Raw genomic sequence first — 25,098 nt, 5'->3', positions numbered from 1 at the left:
CTGCCAGTACCATGATCTTGGGCTTCCTAGCCTCCAGAACTGTGAGAAATAAATTTCTGTTTATAAGCCATCCAGTCTACGGCAGTTTGTTTAAAGCAGGCTGAATGGACTAAGACAGATTCTAACTACAAAAAAGTAAGTGTTGGGGCCGGCCCCGTGGCTGAGCGGTTGGGTTCGCGCGCTCCGCTGCGGCGGCCCAGGGTTCGGATCCTGGGCGCAGACATGGCATGCACTGCTCGTCGGGCCATGTTGAGGTGGCGTCCCATGTGCCACAACTAGAAGGATCTGCAACTAAGATATACAACTATGTACTGGGGGGAATTTGGGGAGATAAAGCAGGAAAAAAAAAAAAAAAGATTGGCCACAGTTGTTAGCTCAGGTGCTAATCTTTAAAAAAAAAAAGTAAGAGCAAATTACAATTACAAAAAGGTACTAGAGATCCTGATACACCCCCTCGGCCCCACCCATCCTCTCACACCCTCCTGCAGTAGTCTCTCTGTACAGCGACTACCATTTCCTGCCGCAGTTTGCCTCATATGGAGATGCTTATGATTGTCCCTGCGCCCCCAACTACAGAGTGAGTCGAGTTAGGGAAGGGTGATGCCATATTCACTTCAGAACATCTTTCACTTGAGAAAGCTATTCAATAACATCCCTAGAGCTGGGTTTCCGAAACCCAATGGGAGAAGTCCTCAGACATCGTCACCACCTGCGCAGTCTCCTAGCTGGATCCTGTATGTGGTCTAGGCTGATGTGACTATACAGAGCTATACAGTACTATAAATATTTTCCAAAGCTAAATGTAAATTACATTTTGATTATCCACATCGCTGATCCCCTCCGTTAGCACAGACAATTGATAGTTGGCTATATAATTTATCTACTATTCTGGATTAGCCACATCACTGATCTTCTTCATTAGTGTAGATAATCTAGAGTTCTTCATCTATGGCAGCTATAAGGCTGCCAAATTTGCTTTATTGAAAATAAAAAATTATCTAAATCTAGATTTCAGAGATAAATTCCAAATACTTTTAATATATTTTCTATCTACATTAATAGGAGTGACTAGTAAGCAGCATGTGTCCAACTATAATTGTTTTTCTTTAACTGAACAAAACATAAATGCTAAAATTATATCCCTTTGTTTTAAAGAGGTAAACAAGTATAAATTGTACAGCTATGTGATTTGTGTGTCAGTGGACTGCTTATGTGAACACATTCCCTAAAGTGTTGGCAACATGTGAATTTTGGCAACAAGGAGAAAGGCACAGAGCAGTAAAAGATGTAGAGATGATAATTTTGTTAAAGTCTTCTCTAATGAGGTTTTCAGTGTGAGTTCTATAGAAGTGGAGAAAGCACACTCCAGGGTCTCTCCGTCTGGATCACCACACTATGGATTTGATCACACTGGAAATAACATCCTACTGTCGGTGCTGAGAGATCTCCCTGTACAACTTCTTTGCTTTGGAGATGAAACTAGAGAGCAGAGAGAAAAAGTGGGTTGCTCAAGTCACGTGGTTGAGTCAGCAGCAGAGCAAAAACTGTAACTGAGGATCAGAGCCTCATCCTAGCTTTCGTATTCTACCCCTTCACTCCACGGTCCTGCTGCCCACTGTGGAAGATAAACTGCATCTGCTGACGCACTCTGTCCACACTTTTCCTTCTCCTAGCCTTTTTGTCTCTCGCCACACTGTAGAGCTCCAGCCCAAGGTCTGCAGGACTGAAGCGCCATGGTCAGAATTCAAGATGTGACCTGCAATACCACCCATCCTACTGATTACACCTCTTCCCATTTTGAGAACTCCCTACCCTCTGTATGCTTTCCACCTCCTACCATCAGATCTGATTTGTTATTAGTTTATTTTGGTTTCTAGGCTGTTAGAAGCCTATCTGGAGACTGGGAATGTATTTCTCCATATGGATTTTCTACTTCTTGTGCCACTGTCTTTCCTCCTCTACTTCAGGATTCCCAGAATGTATGGGCTCTGAGCCTATTCTTATTGCATGCCATCTCTGGGATAAGCTGTTGCTGTTTCCTACTTAATGAGACAACTAGCTAGGAGATTCATGCCACCTCACAGCAAGAAGTTTCTTCTGCTTTGACACTTCAGCATTGAGAACACACAAGTCCGGCCTTTTCAGTTGGGGTTAGAGAATATGCAGGCTGGACAGGGAATGTGGGCATCTGTGGGATAGGCAGGCTAGTGGATGATGCAGCACTCTGTCTTTCCACTAGTGAGTGTTGGGGTTGACATGTGAGTGATAAAGATGTAACTGAACACAATAGCAGGGAAGACTGGAGATACCAAGAATTACATAGAAAATCTAGTATCATGATTTGTCTGTGTCAAAGTAACAGTAATCATAAGAACTCATGAGAATTGCTACCATTTTCTTAACAACTGTTATCTGTCTGATTTTATGAGCTGTATTTGTTTTACCCTAACCTGTTCACATATATTTAAAACAATTAGAAGAACGTGTGCTGACAGAGTCTCTACTCTGGCAGGGATGGGAGATGTAAATCAGTTGAAAATACAGTAAGTCTGACTTCAGGATGCTAGTTTATAAAAAAGTAAGCATTGAGGATTACATTCTTTTCGAGTTCATCTTTCAGCAACCACTCTCTGAACAGCAGAATGCTTTATGTCCAAATGCCACTCAAACTTACATGTCCATAATGGCCTTCTTGCCCGCAGTTGTAGCAATACACTAAGGCTGATTGTCCAGAAGGGGTCTTCGGCTTTTTGGGTGGTCCAGGTTTGGTCTGCAACATGAATATTTGTCAGGGTTTATTAAATGTTAGCCAGCCCTGCTGGTCTAGTTAAGATTACGTGCTCTCACTTCCATGGCCCAGGTTTGTTTCCCAGTCAGGGAACCATACCACTTGTCAGTTGTCATACTGTGGTGGCTGTGTCTTACTGTGATGCTGAAAGCTATGCCACTGTGATTTCAAATACCAGCAGGGTCACCCATGGTGGACGGGTTTCAGCAGAGCTTCCAGACTAAGACAGACTAGGAAGGACCTGATCACCCACTTCCAAAAAAATTTGCCATGAAACACTATGAACAGCGGCAGAGCACTATCTGATATAGTGGAAGGTGAGAGGATGACACAAAAAGACTGGGCAGGTTCTGCTCTGCTGTACACAGGGGTGCTAGGATTTGGATCCTACTAGACGGCACTAACAACAAACTAAATGTTAGAAGAAGTAAGCCTCATTTTTCTCCAAAAGAGCTGTTTTCAGGTAAGAGATTCCTTAGAAATACTGCCTCTTACAGTGTGGTGTGGAGACCCCATATTCAGATGATCCTGTGTACCGAAGTGTCAAAGCACAGGGAGAGAGGGACGTACAAGGTATTAATGAAGTGGGGAGGAGATCCAACAAAAGGAAGTCAGGGAAAGCTTCCCTGGAAGTATAAATTTAAATTTACTCTCAGAGAATTAGGTGCAAGTCAAATGGACAATCCTAGGTCAAGGGGACAGCATGAACAATGGTGTGAAACTAAGAAAGAGCACATATGCTGACAAAGTATAAGATGCACAGCCAGGTGTAGAAAAAGATCAGGCTGGAGAAAGCAGGGCAATAGAATGGAGAGCCTTATATGTCACATTAAGGAGCTTGGGCTTTATCCAGTTTTAAGTATAAGATTGTAAGTATATGAGCAGAATAGTTGGAATTGTATTTTGGAAAAACAATTTGTACTTTGGCTTGTAGCTATAAGGAGGGTGACTCTGAGGAGAAGTTGGATGCAGTGAGAAAGACCAATGAGGCGCTGTTAGGAATTCCAGGTCAGGTGATGAGGGTGTAAGCTACAAGAGTAACACGGGTAGGGCAAAGGGAACAGACGCGGGAAACACATGAGGAAATAAAACTGGTACGACTGGCTCATTGAAAAGACATGGGGAATGAGGGAAAGAAGAAATCAGGATGCTTTCCAGGTTTCTCACTTGGGTGAACTGGTGAGCAGTGGTACCAACAACGGATCCAGAGAAGGCAGGAAAAGGAGGAGCCAATCTAGAGGGAGAGATGATGAAGTGTGTCTTAGATGCTGAGCATCTCAGTGGAGATGTCCACCAGGCAGTTGTCTGTGTAAAATTAAAGCTTAGGGAACACGTCTGAGCTGAAGATTAGACCTCAAAGTTATCCACATAACAGCGGAGGTTAAAAGGACAAGAGTGGAGAGGATTGCCATAGCCAGCAAGAGAGTGGCAAACTAAGGATGAAGTCCTGGGCACAACAACACTGAAGGAGCAGCAGAGGAGCCTGTGAAAGGGACAGGAAGGAAAGGCTAAAGGATGCAGAGCTACAGGAGAATACAGTCACAGACCTTAGAGAGCAGTGTCGAGAAGGATGAACGGATCTACAATGTCAAATGTGGCAGAGAGGCCTTGTGAGATAAGAACGGAGAAACACCCTTAGATTTGGCACTTGTTCTTGGATAACTTCATTGTGAGAATTTTGCAATCAGTGGGAAGGTAGAAAGAGTAGAAGGCATTAGGTTGAAGAATGAAGAGATCCAATGCAAAGGTGGTAAAACTATAAGAGCAAGGAAATGATTCCCCATAAAAGCCAGGATGGTGGTTATTTCCTGGGGAGGAAGAAGAGTGCCCAGAGTGTTTTGGGGCAGCTGCAATTTCCTATTTCTTGAAGGTAGTGGTGTTATATAACTTGGGAGTATGTTATATAACTAATTTATTAAATTGTACACACGTTTTATGCACTTTTGTATAACATTTCACAATAAGAAATGTTAAAAAAAATTGAATGAAAGTTGAAGAAACGGAGACAGTAGGTCTACCTTATTTTGAGAGCAAGAATAAGAGGGGCCAGAATAAGCTTGGGCAGTACCTAGGAGGGGGATGTGGTGGAGTTTGCTATTAGAATGGGAGAGGCCTGAACAGGTGAGAAAGCTAGTAGAGATGGAGAAGCTGGAAACAGAGGAGATAAAGGAGAAGCCAGATAGAGCAAAACCCCTGGGGCAGCAGGAGCTTCAAACAGGAGAAAAACCTAATCTCCCCCCCCACCATTTTTTGGGGACACAGGAGGGATAGGCATAAACCTGGATAAGTTTATTTCTTGTGTTCTTTATTGGAATCCTGTAACAAAGAGTGCTGGTGGGGGGCTGGCCCAGTGAGCAGGGGTTAAGTGCGCACGTTCTGCTTTGGTGGCCCGAGGTCCGCTGGTTCACATCCCTGGTGCGGACACGGCACCGCTCAGCAAGCCATGCTGTGGTAGGCGTCCCACATATAAAGCAGAGGAAGATGGGTGTGGATGTTAGCTCAGGGCCAGTCTTCCTCAGCAAAAAGAGGAGGACTGGTAGCAGTTAGCTCAGGGCTAACCTTCCTAAAAAAAAAAAAAAAAAAACAAAAAACCCCAAAAAGAGTGCTGGTGGGCCAACTAATTTTGTTCTTGTTTAATGTGGCAAACAGGTAGTTTGTGGAGGTTTTATTTTCTTGACATAGGGAAACAAGGAAACAATCTATAGGTTATAAACATCTTCTTCAAACAAATTTACTTTCAACTGCTATTTCTTAAAATGGAATACTGGAGGATGACAATAACTCGAAAGATCTTTTCTACTGAAAATGACTGCAAATGACATAAAAAATGGAATTTACAACCTCAGCTATTATCAATTGAGATATAACAAAAAAGGCAACTAGCAAATGTCTTATATTCTTCAATAAAAAATGTGGTTCATGAACGAAGACTAGCCAAAAGTAACCAGTTTTAACGAGTATTCACATAAGCATGTACCACTCACTGCAGCGGTTTATAAATTTGCTCAGGTAGTAGAGCACTGGGAAGACATGAAATTACTAAGCAGAAATAATTTTCACATCTGAAAAGATAACTATATGATTTGATGTGACACAAAACTGCAACCATGAGCATGTGTGGTTTAAGAGGAAGAAATAAAAAATAGATGGAGTCACGGATGTGAAGGTGGAACAGATGTCTCAAGGAAGAAGTTGTCAAAAGCTACTGATGGGTCAAATAGGATGAAGACTATGAAATCCAGTGGACTTAGCAATCACAAGTTGTTGGCAACTGAAAATTGTGAGCAGTTTCATTGAGGGCTAGAGGCGCAAGTCAGATCGTAATCGGTTTATTACAAGTAGAGAGATGCTGAAGAACAGAACACACTAGCCTGTGTATGGGAGAAGGGAAGGCAACAAGTAGAGCAGGATATAAGTTCAAGGATGCCTCCATCGGTGACATTCACAAGGGTGCTGGGTACATGGCATGAGCACAGGCAGGCATTCTTTCATTAATTTATTCAAAAAATAATTACTGAGTGCCTAATACATGCCAATTATTGTTCGAAGATTAGGTAATTGAGAAGGGAGCAAGAGAAAAACCATTGCTCACATCTCCATGATGGAAGACAGATAAATAAACCAGCAAAACACACACTCATACACACACACACATACAGAGTAAGGGACAATATCAGACAGTAATAAATGATATGCAGACAAAATAGAGCTTTGTGAATGAGAGTCATTGGTGGTGACTAGATTGAGTTTTGGGGAAACTCTTGCGGGGATGGCCATTTCTTATAACAAGAAGAAACCAAGTATTTGATGACTGGGGAAACAGCATGCTAGGCATGAGGCATGGAGAACAGGTAGTGCAAAGCCCTAAGCTGGGCATAAAGTTGCCATACTCGAGTATCTGACAATCACCTGTAAACTTGCTATACTTGAGTATCTGGAAATCATCTGTAAACTTGGAAGCGTAGCACGTGAAGGAAGAGTGGAAGAAAAGGAGGTTCTAGAGGGAAAGAGGGACCAGATCTTTCAGGGCTTTTAAATCAGGGTGAAGACGTTGGATTTATTTTAAGTGGCATGGGAAGCTAGCCTGAAGCTAACTGTAGGTGCTCCATAACTAGCTGGTGATTATTAGCAGAGATTATAACCAATGATAAAAAGAATAATCCACTCCCTAAATAATAAATGTTCTCTGAAAAACTTATCTATGTTTATAAATTTTTCTATTTCTATTTGTGCAAATAAATATACGGCAATTTATCTCTGAGGCAAGATTTCTAGATTCACTGATGAGAAGGAAAATATGCTCTCTTTATTCCACTGGAATAAAAGAATCCATTGGCTGAAATCCTATGCAAGAAAGACAAGATGAATCAGGAAGTAATGATGAGGGGAGCTGGTGAGGACCAAATTAACACGGATATCCAGACACTGGACTGGACTTGACTAGTATGGATACAAGTGGGGATTTCCTCACTGGAGGGGCCACCTGTACCCATGGTACTTCCGGCTTCTCCTTAGGAGTACAGAACACAGAGAAAGTCACGCTCTCCCCAAGTCTCCAGTGCTCCATTCCCACCACCTGCTCTCAGAGGAAAGGCCAGCTTTATGTAATATTGCCACAGCGCTCCCGATCCCCCTCCCCATTTCGTCTTCTGGTGTATGAAACTGGTGACTTATTATGTCTGTTACCTGCCTCCTAGAATGTAAGGTACATTTTTAAATGGCTAAAAATAAAAAAAGGAATATTTTGCAACACGTGAAAATTATATGAAAATTCAAAATTCAGGGCTGTAAATAAAGTTTTATTGGAACACAGCCAGGCACATCTGTTTACGGATTAGGTATGGCCGCTTTTCATGCAGTTAAATGCAAGAGTTATAACAGAGACCATTTGGCCTGCCAACCTAAAATATTTACTATCTGACTCTACAGAAAAAGTTTGTGGATGCCTGACCTAGAACACAGCAAGAGCTCAGTAAATAGGTGGTGAATAAGGAGATGTTAAACACTCCAAAATTTTAGAGTGGAAATGAGTTATGAAGCCAATAAAGGTGTTTAATGTAAATATGAATGCTAAAAATCTCTACTGATTGAGGACGCAGCAAAAGCTTTATGGAATTTCTCTGAATTTAACTATTTTATTGCTGAAGTTTGAGGACATCACAGGTAGTCCTACTGCTGTTCCACCTGCCTGCATCACTCTTTCCCCCGGATGAAGCACGGTGCACTCCTTCAAGTGTTGGCTCAAAGGTCATCTTCTCAGTAAGGCTTTCCTGATCACCCTAATTAAAATTGCTAACTTCTTCCAACTGGTGCTCCCTGTCCTGCTTCAATGCTTTTTTGTTTTTTTTTTTTTAAGAATTCCCAAAGCACTTATCACATCTGACATACCAGATATTTTACCTGTTTGTTTTGCCTATTCCCTGCTTGCACCCCCTGTGCAAAGAGAACGTAGGTTCTGAGAGGGTAGGACAGTGTCTGCTTCCTCCTTCACTGCTGTACCTCAGATCTCAGAACAGGCCAGTAGCTCAGTAAATACTAATGAATTAACAATGAGGTAATGCATGCGTAAAGTGCGTGGCCCACAGTAAGCATCTAATACATTTTAGTTCATTTAGTACTTTGGAAAACTTTATCAATTTTTTTATGTCAATAAGGGCAACTTATAAAATTCTGCTCCGAGATATTAAAAAGCCTGAATAAATTAATACAGCTTCCTAAGTGTCTCTCCTACTTTCCCTTGAGAGTGTGGTACACATTCTGGCAGAATCGGGAAGGAATTACTAATACCAAGAGAACAGGAACTCAGTCTTACAGTACTGAGTTCTGAGGATAAAGAGATCTTGCTAAGATTTTTTTTTTTTAAAGATTTTATGTTTTTCCTTTTTCTCCCTAAAGCCCCCGGGTACATAGTTGTGTATTCTTCGTTGTGGGTCCTTCTAGTTGTGACATGTGGGATGCTGCCTCAGCGTGGTTTGATGAGCAGTGCCATGTCCGCGCCCAGGATTCGAACCAACAAAACACTGGGCCGCCTGCAGCGGAGCACGCGAACTTAACTACTTGGCCATGGGGCCAGCCCCTTGCTTAGTTAAGATTTTGAAAGCATGTTTCATGTTGACACTTAGTTTATTTTGAAAGTAATCTCATTCACAAAGCCTCAAATTTAGCCCCCTTGTTCATTTATGCCCCTAGATGAAGTGTAGACATTTGGGTGTTCATTCATCTGAATGATGTCACTAGTTAAAAACTTCCATTATTACCAATAAAAATAACGACAATGTTTATATTGTGCTATGAGATTCTAAACTGTTTCACAATAATTAACTAGTAAGTGACATGACAAACGCTATGTACATACTCTCATTTTAATAAACTATCATGTACTAGGACTTAATAGGAAAGAAATCAGTCTAGATCTTACCTAATTAGAGAACATTTCTGTATCAGAATATGGTACTGAAAACTCAATAATGATTTCCAGTGGACAAGTTTTCACACTATGATCTAACAAAAATCTTACAGCTATTTAAAGCATTAGAAATGAAAATCTGTGACTCAATAGTTCTGCCATGCAGCATGTCTTTATTTTTAATTAACAGTAAAGGTCCAATTTAAAGCAGAATGTGTCAACTGATTAGCTTCAAGTTCAGGGTTCTGTCATACATGTCTGTACTGTGGAGACAAAGTTAAATGCAAGGGAATGAATGGAGAGTTTCAGAACTTTTTATTCAAGTTAAAAAATTTATCTAAAGACTTTGACCCAATGGATACCAAATGAACTATTTATGAAAGCAGCTTTTTTTTTTGTTACAGACATTTAAATAATCTATATTTGTAGGGTGATATCTTGGAGATTACTTTACTATCAATATATAGAAGTAATAACCCAGTAGATAGCATTACCTATGGAAGGTCCATCCCATCTGCTATTCTTGCTGAAAGCTTTTCATGCACCAGTAAACTCAGTAAATATCAGAAGATAAAGCATAAGCCTACCACGCCACGGATTTACTCCTAATGTCTCCTCAAAGTGCAGCCCGATGCAACGATTACAAATGATTTTCTTCTAATGTCATTTTACATAACCCTTTTTTCTGCATGAGTAGTTAGTGCGGAATGAATGAATGAATGCCATTAAAACAGTTAATCATTATCTGGAACACTAGCCTTACTCCCTTCACTACTAGGAATCTCCATGACAAAGGCCAAGAGATCAAAACGCCAGAGCTGCCTCAGTGTCCTATTTCTAACAGTAATTTTTTATGCAAATGAACCTGCTGGGCCTCTCCCTCTGTGACCTTGAGCTGCCCTTATCTAAACTGACTTTGATCCAATGAGGGCTTGCATCTAGTGGAAGCTCATTACTATACAGGATATGCAATCAATTTCACTAATTAAAGGGAATTTTCTACTCCTGTGAACGCAAAATGGACTTATTTTTATAATCATACATATGCTTAAAGACCAGACTATATGTTTCTACTTATTAATTTAATTTGTTACATGAACATACATTAAAAAGCAAATATATTAATTACTTGAGGTAAATCTATTCATGACCAAATGTAACACTGAGTGAAGCGGTGAGTTTAGCTCCAGTCTTTCTGAACAAGTCACATTTATACATACACCTCTTAAACTGATATGCTTTCCATGCTTGAGAACAACCTTATTCTTTCAAAATATTTCCAATTTATTCTTTCAATAAACTCACTAATACACAAGTCTCCCCCAAATATTCACGTAGTTAAAAGAATCCAATCCAAGTAATCAAATAGGATTTATCAAGAAATTGACACCCTAAACCAAAAACTTTGCCATCATAGTCAAAATTGATTAGTTGAAATGACCTAATGGCATGAACTTGACATTTGAGCAGAACAAAAGTTTGAATTTAAAACACACGTTTTTCCTGGTTAAAAAATATTGTTTTTATTACCTACTCTAGAGATAAGACATAGTTTTCTAAGTATTTTTTTTAGTTTTATAAAGAGTAGGCAGAGAAAGACGAGTGGATTCCTGCCCTTTCCTTTGGTATTGTTTATAATATAAATGCCAACAGAAATATAACCAGTACATATTCAAGAAAAAATCCCATCTGGGGTCTAAAGGAACAAAAGGAAGAAATTCAAAAGTTGGGCAGGGGGCTGGAACCGTGGCGGAGCGGTTAACTTCGTGCGCTCCAGTTCAGTGGCCTGTGGTTCGCTGGTTCGGATCCTGGTCGCGCACCTTTGCACTGCTCATCAAGCCATGCTGTAGCGGTATCTCACACAGAGGAACTAGAATGACCTACAACTAGGATATACAACTATGTCCTGGGGCTTTGGGGAAGGAAAAAAAACAAGAGGAACATTGGCAACAGATGTTAGCTCAGGGCCCATCTCCCCCAAAAAAAGATTTGGGCAAATACTTTTGCAGTGAATTGAACCAAAGAAGCAGCAAAGAGAAGGCAAAAATGGTGATCCCATCTGACCAAAGATACACAGGCTGATGCTCTGTCCTCCCTTTTCATGTTTTCTCGGGTGGCTCTTCACACCTGAGGATCCTAACTCCAGGTCTATTCCAACCATGGTTTTGGACAAAGCCTTCCATTTGCACACTGTTCTGGCAAATATTCACAAGATTACTTCTCTTCGAGGAATACTGGAAGGAATTTGTTCTCCAAGCTGAAGGCTTTGAAATTATTTTAAAACAAAGCTTCCTTTATGAAGTTTTTAAAGCTTTTATTCTTTCTCAGTGAAAAAAAGAATTCAATTGTATTCCAGTGGACATTGCTACTGATTTCCCCTACATCCTAAAAATGACATTAAAAGCACCATGTATAATGATATACCTGTATTTTTTATGTGTTACAAAAAACTATGCCATGTGCCCAACAGACTCCCAATCCATCGGGTAATTCCTTAATTAGGCAGATTTCTGAAACATGTATTATGTACACAACAGACCGGAACGTCTCCTTTGGAGCATTTTCTAGTCTATCGGGTGATTACATCATTAAGTCACACATGCTACGTAGAGAAAAATCCTTATGAAAATTCATGAAAAAATGTACAGCACATCATTAGCATGCAGCAGACGTGTATGCTTTTGATATTTTCTCTGTTAAAAAAAAACTACATGAAGTAATTAGTCCAGGTCATGAAAACATGAGAAAGGTACTAGACACTGGTGAAAATGAAAATTGTAAAAAACGGCATCTCTCATGGTTTAGCTGAGAGTAATCTGCTTTATTGGAAAATGGATTCTAAAACAGTGTTCATTTGAATTGCAGCAGAATAAAGAGTGTTGCTTTATTGATATGATATTTCCTATATACACGTAACTTCCTCCCTACCTCTCTTTTGGATACTCTTAAACCAATGGGTTAAAGGTTGCAAACGACCAAAGGTAAGGCCATCAATTATTCAAGGCCTTGCATACTGTATCTCTGTATACTTATATCTTCATTTTATGTAACCTAGAGCATAAGGAATTGCTTGATGGTATCTTTTTCAATAAGTAAAAACTACACTAAAGTAATATGAATAGCAGTAAATTGCTGGTATAACTCCCAATAATGAAGATTATATAGTCAAAGTATTAAGGGTTAGGCAAATTCCTAAAGACAAAATATTTGAAGACTAAAATAAATGAAGCACAAGTTCTATAAAAAGAAGACATTAAGCTTATTAATTTATGATTTTTCTTTTTGTAAACGTGATCCCCCTCCCCCCAAAAAAACCAACAACAAAAAAAGAAAACCTCAGTAAGCAGAGAACAATGAACATATGCAAGACAGTAAGGATCACAGTAATTCACTCCCTGAATGCTTCAAATCTTCATGGCTTAAAAAGCATCCCAATTTTCTCCAACGGTAGCAGTATTTATTCACTGGGCCATAGCTAATTTTACATGGAATGCAAAAATGTTAGTTTAAGTTTAATTTACCACCCTATTTAAATATTTCCAATGTAGCTCTCAAACTGCAGAGCTATCCCTCTGTCTATTTTAATTTTAAAGTAAGTTAGCAAAGGCTTCCTTCTTAATCCCCAGAGACTACCTACATAGTGACACAAACGCACAAATTTATGACAGCAACATAAATGCTCTTCTGAAGTAATGTGCAACATTAAGTGAAAATCGTTTTCTGGAAAGATATTATAGGTATCTATATTTTATTTGCCATCTTAAACATATCTGAGTCTTTATGGCCTTATTTTAAAAATGTATTTCCTTTTTATATTTCCTGGTGCAAATGGACTGCATAAATAAGCAATGTGCTATGAGGCTTCAGACCAGCCGATAAAACCTTTCAATTTTCATGCCAGCTTCTTCTTTTGTAATTCAAATCCGCCTGGAAACTGGCAGCTCTGAAAACTGAAACAAGCACTGCCACAAATACCTTGTAATGCTATCGACCTTGTCTGCCCATGCAGTGAGAAAGGGGGATGCGTATGTGTCTGCAGCCATCCAGATAACACAACTCATTTTTTGGGGGGGAGGGTGGGGTGGGGATAACAGAAGCCAGCCCCAGACTGTGCACCAAAAGCAGTCATTACCAGCCGCGCTGGAGAATAAGTCTCTTCAAAATACACAGTGCATTTAGAAACCATATATGAGGCTGAGCCAGTGCTGTCATTACCAATTTTAATTTAGCTTCTTCAGTTTGCCAGCCAGATAAACTCTTTAGTGCTGTTTTTTAATCTATTTGCCACATTTTATGTTTAAGATTATAGTAATTTGGACAGGAGAAGGAATCACTTTTAGGGGAAATAAAGAAATAGATCCGCTTATCGGCGCCCATCAGAAAGTTCATTAATCAGCCAGGCTTTGTGCCCTCTAAATTGAAAGGTTAAATAATCCTCTCAGGAATATTTCTCGGTCCCTCCGCCAATTGTCCGGAGAGGAGCTGCCATTCATAGCATGTGGGATCGGTGACAGGGTATCTTACCACTGTTTGGACCCCAAACAATGATGGACAAATGGCCTGGTTTACAAAGAACCTTTTAGTACACGGATGGAAAAGGACCACAAGCTTTGATGCAGGGTGGAGGGAGGAGGAGGGCGTGGAGACAGGATGTCGGGGGAAGGGAAAGAAAAGAACACACACATGTGTGAATCCACGGAAATTTTATCTGAATGTTTATTGGGGTGGACTATAAAACATAGAAACCATATCAGTATACCTCTTCCAACCATATGCAGTGCCTAACATATTCAAATATGCTTATATATTTTGCATACAATTGTACATAAACTATCACTGAAAAATTACAGAATAACAGAACCGCAGCTTTATTATATTTATTAGCTAACACACGGGGGGATCTAAGTAAACCTCAAGATTTTCATTGCTACCATAACTCTAAGACTTACAACACACAGCACTCCCCTTCCCCGCATCCGAACTCTGCTTCTTCTACTGCAGTACTCTTAACCATCAGTCACAAAGGCAGGGAATTCCACAGTTGTAAGGACCTGTTTAAAGGGGGAAGTAATGCTTTTTTGCTTTTACAACACGCTCCATCTTAGCTCTTGCTTGTCTTAAAGAACGAACATGGAATAAGAATGCTGTTTGAAAGAATACAAATCACATGCGCTGAGAAAGTGCTGAATTTTGTATTGCCTTTTTGGCTGGACCTATATGAGAATACAGGTGGGAGTCTGCAAAACAACTGACAAGCTCTTACACCTCCACATTTTGCTGTGAAATCAGTCTGGTTTCTGGCATCAGTCATGTAAAGGCATGAAGCAGGTTTACCTGAAGTGCAGAAAACTGACATCCTATTTAGTTTCATTCCTCACCTGATTAACATAAAAACGTCCCAACCCCTAGCAGAAAGTATTAAAATTGGAGTGTGAGAATTATTTAATTTCATATTATTCTCATCATTTATAAAGGAAGCAAAGATTTATGTAATACGATAACTATATACAGATGACACTGAAGTTACCACTTAAGAAATATACATTTATTAACATGTATTTTTCAAAATGACATCATCTTAGCTTTATATGGTACATAGTTTATATAGTCATTTTCATTAGGAGAGGAAGTAGCCTAAATATTTCTGTGATCTGCTCTTAAATATCTTTATAGTGATTTTTAGGTAAATCAAATTAAGAAAATAATTTAAGTTTGCTATATTTAATTAAAAGTTACTCACATTTCTAGACAAGAAGACAGGCATAACTAATTAGAAAATGAAAACTGAGGTATATAATTTTGTTAACAAAAGACACTGCTTGTAAGTATTTTAGTTTCCATAATTATAAGAAGGAAACATTTTTAGGAGACAGAGAGTAAAGAGGTCATTACGAATCTTATCTTAGGCAAACAACAGTCTTCTTAAAAGACACTACAGTAACTTGAGTTTGGGCTATTAATACAGAAGCCATGTCTACAGCTGTGAGGTATGTGTGTATGGACGTCTGTGTCTGGGTGTCTGTACATGGATGTCTGTGTATGGGTGTCTGTGTCTGGGTGTCTGTGTATGGATGTCTGTGTATGGGTGTCTGTGTATGGTTGTCTGCATATGGTCTACGATTTGGAGGTCATAGTGTTGAATATGGGCCATGTGCCAGGTAGTGTGGTAAGTACTGTACATTTATCATCTCACTGCATACTTACAACAACTCTACAAGGCACTGCCCCCATTTTTCAGATGAAGAAACTGAGGATCTTGGAAGCTAAATATTTTAACTACGTTTGCACATCTAGTAGATGAAAGAGCCAGAATTTGAACCAATGTCTGATCCCAAAGCTGGCATTCTTTTCCCTGTGTTATAATAAAAATCATCCCCTAGTAATTTCCTTAGAACTAAGTCTGCCCCTCCAGTCCAATTTTATAGCATGTTTTTCTATGGACTTCAGTAAAATGAGAAGAAAATGTGGCATAACTACAAAGAAAATGCAAGAGATTCAAGAAAGAGAAAATTAAAATTTTACTGTATAAACAAAGTTAAGGAACAATCCAAAACCTAGTTCCCTTAACTGAAAAGAAATGTGGGGTAATCCACAAATAGGTAAAAGAACAATATTTATGTAAAATGGGTATTTAAACACATGGACATATTACAAAGTTATAAAGATGACCTTATCTAACTAATAGATTCAGTTCTATATGATTTCTGAAAAAGGGAATGAAAATAATGGGGTAGCTTTATTATCAATTGATTCACACGTGTGAATTCTTTTTACAAAACTAATATGGATTTCTGAACATTCCTGTGGAATAATACTTCTTTTTGAAATGTGATCTACCAGTTTATTGGTACACAAATCAAGGAGAAGGTCTATTTTAATTCCAAAGATAATAAAAATTTTTTTTTCTGGTTAAATGCTGTCTATACATGTACTATTTTTCTTCATGTAATATTTTTGGTATTTCTAAAAAACCACAGTTGTTGGACTTGGAGGACCACTGCTGAGCTCAACATCGGCAGAAGGAAAAACTTACAAACCACTAATATATAACTCTCATGACTTTCTGCTATGTGGGATCAAATGGCAAAAGAATTTCAAGTCTAAAATCTGACTGACTTTATCAATAATTCATTAACTTTAAGTCATTTAAAAGATTTTGCTCTTAAAACGTTAAACTTAATTCAACTTAAGTTTACTACTGCAATTTATACTGTAACAGAAAATATAACACTAATTCAGAGAGATTGTTCATGTCAACAAGTCAAGGGGTTCCTTCAGGAGCTTTTCCCTGCAGATTACTCAAATGATTGACCAAAACCCTTAAAGGTTATGGTTGATCATGACTGTGAGTAACTAAGTGATTCCTAAATACTTAAGACCTGTTAGGAATTACTGTAATCTACCATGTCATTCACATGCATGACTACTGAAAGACATGTTTAATACAAATATCATTGGTCCAGTATACTTTATCTACTTTTATTCTTGCACTGAAATATTCAGAGAAGATTATAACAAGCTTAGTCACCTGGAATATATTTATTTAAGGAAAGGCATGAGTCACCTGTTCAAAGTACATATGAAAAATAACCAAATATGCTAAAATTATTCTTCTACATAATACCTCTATGCTCTTTATGTGTAGTTAACATGACAAAGAATAGGCATCAGTCCACATTTCAGATTTTTAAACTAAAATTTATTACAGAGCCAGATACTGTGCAATGTTCAAATGTATGAATTTTGAAAATTCTCAGGCTACCTGTTTCTATTCATTTTTGTCACATTGGGGCACTATATCAGAGAATAGAGTTGCAAGTAAAAAAAAAAACCCAGCATAGTTTTCTTTGGGATTTTATGAATAATGCATGTGTTTTTTAAGGAAAAGAAAGAAAAGATCGTAAAAATGTTATATATATTAAAATTATAAAGACTTAGAAATGGAATTTAATTATCACAAAATTTAAGTATCAAGAAGAAATTGCCCTATGATAACTAACTATAATCCCTTGTAAGTAAAGGTAAACATACCTAGGGGAGAGAGAATTCTTTTTTTTATCATCCTCAAGAGAAACATTTGTTAACAGATACGAAAATGAAGATCATGACCAGTATTTCTTTAAATTTTTAAAAACGAAGAAAAACTTGAAGCCCGTATAATTTATGTAAGTCCTAAATGTCATAGTCTTTGCCCCAGCTACTAAAGAGCAGACAAAAAAGCACAGGGAAGTTATTATTTATAATAGAGCTTCAGATGCAACTAGTGTATTACCGAGCAACACGTATTACCTAAAAAATGAACTGAAATCACGATGACAGGTGATTAGGACATTAAAAATATTTAGAAGATGGCAAAAAACACAGCTGCTTCTAGGCTAAAACATTTATACTGAACCTTTCCTAAGCTGCGTGAATGCTGCATACTTTTCATTGATTATTTGAAACACTTAAATCTGCATTAGATTATTGCCATAAAGCATTTGATATTATTTAAATATATATCAACACAAGAAAAAAATCCTACTCAAAATATGCCATATTGATTTCCTATTTAAAATAAATTAATTTTTGCATTAAAATACTGAAAATCAATCAAGCTGGGAATTCTTTATGAAGAGGATGACACCTCAATATTTCTTTGAAAAGAAGAAAATATGAAGGTTTTCTGATGTGCTTCAATAAACAGAAATAAATTATACCCAAATCTAAACAATTTTATTCTACTTCCATTCAAAAATCAGTTTGTGTACATACAATATCTAACTGTCTGAGGAAACTGTGAGAGGAAAAATAACACATACATTTGTAACTCACAGTACTCACTTTTCCCCCCTTCCTTTTACAGATGCTTTAGAAAACTGCTTTTTGATGATTTGGCAAATTGTATTTATTTTTAAATGAATCTCATTTATTGAGATTGATAATTCCAGGTTTCATCTGCTTTGACATTTTATTTTCCAATTGCTTCCAATGATAAGTTCTGGAAAAATGTGGTCCAACATGCCAGTGAAATGAAGGTTAAAAAAAAAAAATTCAGTTGATCTACTCTGTAAAGCTGGTAATTATTTTTTTATCCTAAATTCAAAACATAGTAAGAGTGAAGTAAAAATTACTAGCAAAATGCCGACACTAAATTCTTTAAGAATAAGGTATTTAAATAAATATAAAAGTATTCACATAAATTCTCCATTTGAAAAATCTTTACAAATTCTGGTCACTGTCCAAATGCATCTCTAGCTCTGTTATCACAGGTGGAGAATTAGAAAGTAAGTCATCAATGCTTATTTGGAAAACTCTCTGTATTCAGACACCAGGTGACTGAAAACCTCAAGCACTCTGATTGACCTTGCAGCCCAGCAGAGGAAAGGCGGCCCTGCGGGCTCCGAGAGTCCTGCGCCCTAGGGAGCATCAGGGCACCACTACGCTCATCTCAGGAGTGTTTTAGTATTAAAGGCATTTCTAGCAAAAACCAAACCTCTGAAAACTTGACAGGGATGTAACATCTCAATAGCAACACTTAACCAATCAAAACACTGAAATAGCAACACCAGATACAGAGGGAAGAAAACTACTATTTAAACAAAAGGACTCCTGGTTCTTGAGGAAGTTGGCAAAGTGAATTGAACTACCAAAATAAGAGCTTCCAAAATGAACTTTAGTATAAACTGTTAGTTTATGATAATCTGTATGCCAGGCCTCAAAAAAAAAATGGTACAAAGAAAAAGCTGATTTAAATAATTCCAAAATAGAGTGAGGCCTAGTTCTCAGTCTATTTGGAGTATTTAACATTTTAAAGCACAATAGGTAACCAGTTCTATTTTCTTAAAAACACACACACATGAAAAAAGTAAGACCTATCACTTGCTATCTACTGTGTGGATGGGGTTCTTGCGGGTATTGCAGTTCTGCTTATATAGCCAAGGAGTTCTCAGGGAGAGTCAGGGTTCCCAATAGACACCCAATCGAGAGAGAGAGGTATTTTCTTCTATGAAAAGAAAGGACTCTGGCTTTTGAGGCTGACTTTTTCAAACTCTTTATTTCCCATTTTAAGTTATTAAAAAACATTCCATTTTAGCGTTAAGCAGTGAGAAAATTGTTCCCCATCCTATCTTACAGCCCAGTTCCAGGACAGAGACTGCTGTATAGCTGTGGCCTCACAACCAAACCCTCCTTTCTTCTTCCTTCCTTCTGGACTTTAAGATGGAGTTCTAAGGTTAAATTTAAATGTTGACATTTAGGGTTACCTACTCGGTGGTATGGCATAGGATGCTTTACACAGTAACATTCTCATTCAGTGTAAAACTCTCATTTCCACACCGTGAAAACCCAGAAGACCTATTTCTAAATTGATGTTTCCAGTAAGGAGAGAAAAGTGAGTTGCAAAAGGAAATGATATTGTTAATTATGGTTCTTAAGATACACTCTACCATTCAACTAGTTCAGGTAAGTCTACTATTGATTATCAGTAAACTAGTCATAAGCCTTCCGAGGCTAGACAGGAAGGTGAGGAAACTACTCCTCCCCGTTCTCCTGGCAGTTAAGTATTTTACTTTTCAAGGTGTCAATTCTAGGTACTCCAAACATTATAGAGAAAGAAACATTTAAAATGTAATTCTTCCAAAGAGGTTACATTTGTTTCCTGTTTAAACTTCTATTTAAAAAAAAAGGTAGTAGGTTGTAACACATTCTAACAATGCACACAAAGAAAGCCAAGCATGGAATGAAACATAAAAGATGTATTGTCCTTTTAGATTCTTAACACGAACAGCCCCAAAATAGCAAACTCCTGCTTACCTTTTTAGGTAAATAGCCTAAAAACAAGATTAACAAAATGTCCAAAGCAGGTCAAATTATAGCCTCTACTAGTTAAAAATTCTGTTGGTTGTAAAACTCTGTTGGTGGCCATTTTGGCCTAGGATTTTTAATATAAACGAGGCTCGAAATGACGGGGGATGGAGGAAGGGACTTTCCTTCTTGAATAGTTAAAGGAGGGAAAATTTTATCTAGAATGAGTTATCTGAAAGATGAAAAGGAATATTCAAAGTCAAGCTTTACCAAAATCTGAAAATATAACAGAAATTAAAATACAAGAACAGTGCTATACTACTGAAGATTTTAAAAACTTTCTAAACATTTTTGAAGGAAGTAAAAACAATAACTATTTGGGGAAATTATTTAATTGCTAAATAAAAATCTTATTTTTTCTTTTTTCCATGTATGTCTCCAAATTAGTATTATCTAAAGTCACTAAATTATATGCCATAATTTTACAGCCATTAAAATATGTCAAGAAAAATGACATAGCCAAATGGTTGTTACAATATGCATTTTTATATACATCTATCTATCTATCTATGTATCTGTAGTGTCTTCGAGTTTTATTAGTATGCACCCTTTAGAATGACGGTCTTAGTTTTTATTAATGTAGTGAAGTCTAGTCAAGCTTGGTTAAAAAGCTATTCTATTCAGATATAAGTTAAGGAGCCTTTATCTGATCTCTCATAAAGTTGCCAAAAACAGTGAACATTTCTCTTTAATTTTCTTCTTACTTCAGAATGTGTTAAGGAATTTTTGACTTGGAACATTTCACAAGTCCATTTATACCAATCAACTTCATCACCTTTTTTATGTGTTTGAGAAATAATACTCTGTTTAATCCACAGACCTTGTTTTTTAAAGGAAGTTATTCCTGGATAAACCTTACATTGTAGCTGCTCAACTCCAGGTTGCTCTGTAAATGTCCTTCTAGTCTTACTGATTCAGAGACAGATAAAAGCAACTGAAAAGTTCTCAAATGTAAATATTTACAAACTGGATATACCAACCAATCAATTTCTCCTGTGAAAAGCAGAGATCATTTTGGGTAAGAAACAGACACTTTTTGTAGATCAAGTGTAGAAATTTCCAGAGTTTTAAGAAGACTGGTTTAAATATACAGCAGCATAACAGCAATTCTAGCATAGGTTCATTACTGGGTCATTGCTCTGATTGACACCACAGTCATGTGTGAAGGCTACTGTGAGTCAATAGATGGCAGTCCATCGCCTAGAAAAGGAGCTGAAGATGACAAAACTCACCATGCATCTTGCTTTTATTCAAGATTAAATACTGCTTAATTGCACATATTTGGAGATCGCCTATACACATACTTATTTAATTCTTTTACTTTAAATAGATTGATATATGTGTTTATAAATACACTAGTTTTGCATTTACACTTGTATAGTAAACTCACTCTTAATTGCTAATTATTATTTTAAACTTGCTAATTATGGATTGTGATAGTTACTTCAATATTTCTAAAAATTAATCAGGATTCCAGATTGAGACAAATGGATTTTTTTCAAAGTGATTTTGTTATACCTGTAGATAGAATGTATTGTTATTCCCTAAAAGGCAGATTTGTTTTGTTTTCATTGATTTTTCCCCTAGTTATTCTTTTTACAATTTATGTTTTTCAAAAGCTACAATATTAAACAAACTTTCAAATGTTTCTGTTATACTAAATACCAGTTTCTATCTTTCTATGTCAGTTGTATGAAAGAGCAGTTAGATCAAACAACATAGGTGTAAATAACGAAGAGTAGCTTTAAAATGGTGCTTCCCATACTTCAAGTTTTCAAGATTGGAATTCTCTAACTTAGGAGTAAAGGGAAAAGAAATTCAAGGTCAAATCTGTTAGGCTATTACTTAATACAAACAGCGATAAAAAAAATTGTTAAACAGTTAGAAAGAGTGATTATGATCTTGAAAAGTACAATCTATGATTGGGTTCTAATCAAGTTTAGGCTATAGGTATTTCACCATGGTGTGTTAAGATAAAAAAAAACTGCTACATAAACACAAACCTAAGGTATCCATATGAGTTACATCTGTAACATACATGTATAACATATGGGTGTATATATACATTTGGTATAACACTGAAGATTTTAACAAAACCCAATTTGGGATTGAGGGACAGTTGAGGAATTATAGCTTTCTGCTGAGAATCTTTAAATAAATCAATCAGCGATAACAAAATGTGAAAACAAACCATCTGATATTATTTTTTGCTTCCTGGGCCTGTGACAAGACACACTGGTAGTTTGAGTCTACTTGTTGGCTTATTTTTTATTTCCATAAGAGGAGAGCAGTAAGAAGATAAATTTTGTAAAAACTTTATCCTTCCCATTTTTATCACTTGCCTTTCTATAAACAACAACTTTTAAATACTTACTTTAAGCAACAGCTTTTAATTACACACCTGCGTAATTAAAAGAACAATTTTTATTGTCTGTTGCTCAGCACAACATAGTTAATACATTAAAAGAAATTTTTAGTAGGGTTATGATGAATTATTGAAATTAAGCTGAATATTAAAAATAAACTGACTTCATAATACTGAGAAATAGCCAACTGATTCCATAGCAAACAGTTTTCTGCTTCTATTTAGCCTAAAATCACAATAAAAAGAAACCAGAAAATGGAATAACTTGAATGGTATTAAGCAGATATTTATATACTTTGAATCAGTCAAGAGGGGCTTAAGGATATGACAGCTGAATTGTTCTATATGAAAGATGCACTAAGCTTTTTCTAGCTTCATTAAAAAACGTGTAAATATTTCAGTAAAGCCAGAAAAATGATAATGGTAGATATTGTGGACTGTATGCTTATGGACTGCAGATAATACAACGTTTTAAAGACACTGGATTACTATTATTTTTTTATGGTTCCTAGCAAACTTTTTTCCTTTAATTTAATGAATATAGTCCAGATTGAGAGATACCATGATGTAATCACTAAAATGATGTGAATAATAAAAAATAATCAAAATCTTTTAAGAACAGGAGGATAAAGGATAGCGTAGGGGGTAGGGGAGAAGAGAAAAAGTATATTATTGCTTTCTCAGTGCAAAAACTCTTCAGATGTTTATTATCTTCCAGTAGAAGATGCTTGTCTATATTTTATGGTCAGCAGTTCAGAGAAGGGTAAATAGCCTAGGTCTTGGGGAAAATTAAAAAAAGGTGTTTCTACTCACCGTTAGGTGATACTGCCTCCAGATTTCTGGGCAAGCCTGGAAAATAAAAATATTGATCAGCTGGGAGCATGAAACAAGGTACTTTACAGCCTGTTGGTTTTGGCATAACCCAGCATCCACCGGTGTCGGTCACAGGAAAATAAGAAGCTTAACAGAAAGGGTCTGCATTTCAGCTTCAAAAACCTGGCTAGACAGTTTAATTGAATTTTACACTGGTTTAACACACTCCCTGCCATTGTCAGAAAGCCAGTAACAAAGTTTTCTCTCTCTTTTTTTCTTTTCAGGTTAGAAGTTTTGGGCACTAAGATGTGATTAAGAGCCATAACCTAGTTAAACTGATAAATGAACAGCAGTGGTCAAAGTCAATAAGACTCACCAAGTACACCTTTTAAAAGAACATTTTTGAACCTTGGCAATACGATAGAAAACAATTTTATAGGAACTGCTTTTAAGAAGACTTCACTGTGGTTATATATTGCTGATGTCTGTTGCCATCTTTCACTTAATCACTTGCTGCTAACTTTGAATACTCTATGAAATAGACTAAAAAGAGAACTAAAAAACCAAAACAAAAAACCACCTCAAGAATCTAAAGTCCACGCCTTTTCCCTTAAAATTTGAGTCTTCTCCATTTTTACATTTATAGAGATATAACTTTAAAAAACCAAGAAAACCTCAGTAACTTTGTAAAAGACAGATTTACTGAAATCAGAATAGGTAACAACAAAACAATACCAACAAGCAAAAACATTGCAGCAGCAACAACAAAACCGGTCAGGAGACATTTTCTTATGGACACACATGGAAATCCGCTCTCCTTATACCTAAATTATGACTCTGTTAAGGAGACACTTTTTCTAATCAAGCTCTTTATGAACAGTTGATGGGTTTACCGTCTTCTCAGAAAAAGAACTGTTGATGACAAAGTATTTTTTTAAATAACTAAATTATAGTAATAATTTTAATAAATTAAATGACCAAGCTAAGTAAATGGAAATTCTTAAAGTGAATGTGAATTTGTAGCTTTTGTTTAAAAATGTGTACATACACACACACATACACACACACACAGATATATATAGACATACACATATGCATGAAAGAAATTAGAATGAGTTAAGTCTTTTTTAAACCTTTAAAATGTTTGATATACACTTTGAAACAATTTTTTACCTGATTTGTTATTCCTCTTTCGTTTATTTTTCAGGATAGTGATAAAACTAACAAAGATAATTCATACAATCTAAAAATATTACGGGTTTGGTAATAATTCAGAAAATAACTTTTGAACAGCAAAATCTGTACTGGTTATACCATCATAAGGGATTAGACAAAAAAAAAAAGAGTAGCTATGTTCCAACTATACTGAAAAATTTACCCATTATGTATTTTAAGTTTAACTATCCTATGTAAGCTGTGTAAGTTAGACTATTTAGTGGTCAGCTTTCCAATTTAAATGTCATATTTATACAAACTAAAGCGTCTGACTAAAAAAAGCTACTTATACACAGTGATTTCTGGATGAGCAACACTGATCAAAAGGAAACTATTTTTTAAAAAGCAAAAAGCAGCTTCAGAAGGCAAAGACCACGTTAAGTCCCAAATAGCCACAAACTTGCAGTTTACAGAAGTTCTTAAGAATATATATATAAAAATATCTATTTTTATAAACATATTTATGCTCAAAGGTCTAATGTACAGTCTACCCTTAAATGTTCATCTCCCGCCTTCTATCAGAAGCGTTCTGCTGTGTATATATAATTTGAGTTGGATCACTGTAGAGATAAGCGAGCAGTTATTCACACATTAGCTATGGACAGTTCTTGATTACCGCAGTGTCCTCAGAATAATACGGTTGAAAAATCGCAATCACTGAGTTGT

At 36.8% G+C, this 25,098-nt stretch overlaps 1 protein-coding gene across 7 annotated transcripts in view; it reads right to left on the bottom strand.

Moving 5' to 3' along the window:
* The window catches only part of ZCCHC7 (zinc finger CCHC-type containing 7), a 228,002-nt gene that overhangs the window by 5,779 nt on the left and 197,125 nt on the right, over nt 1-25,098 (bottom strand). For 4 of the 7 annotated variants that reach the window (XM_008534927.2, XM_008534928.2, XM_070595754.1 and 1 more), the window contains exons 6-7: nt 23,218-23,253; nt 2,675-2,770 (exon numbers count right to left, since the gene is read on the bottom strand). In XM_008534927.2, the coding sequence (XP_008533149.1) occupies nt 2,675-2,770; nt 23,218-23,253 (132 nt within the window). The remainder of the gene's footprint in view (nt 1-2,674; nt 2,771-23,217; nt 23,254-25,098) is intronic. The other 3 variants (XM_070595756.1, XM_070595757.1, XM_070595758.1) reach the window with 1 other exon arrangement.

The sequence above is a fragment of the Equus przewalskii genome, chromosome 26 (genome assembly GCF_037783145.1).
Source record: "Equus przewalskii isolate Varuska chromosome 26, EquPr2, whole genome shotgun sequence".
Lineage (NCBI taxonomy): Eukaryota > Metazoa > Chordata > Mammalia > Perissodactyla > Equidae > Equus > Equus przewalskii.
The sequence above is the reverse complement of the archived record's forward strand: the minus strand, read 5'-3'. Positions and strand labels throughout refer to the sequence as shown.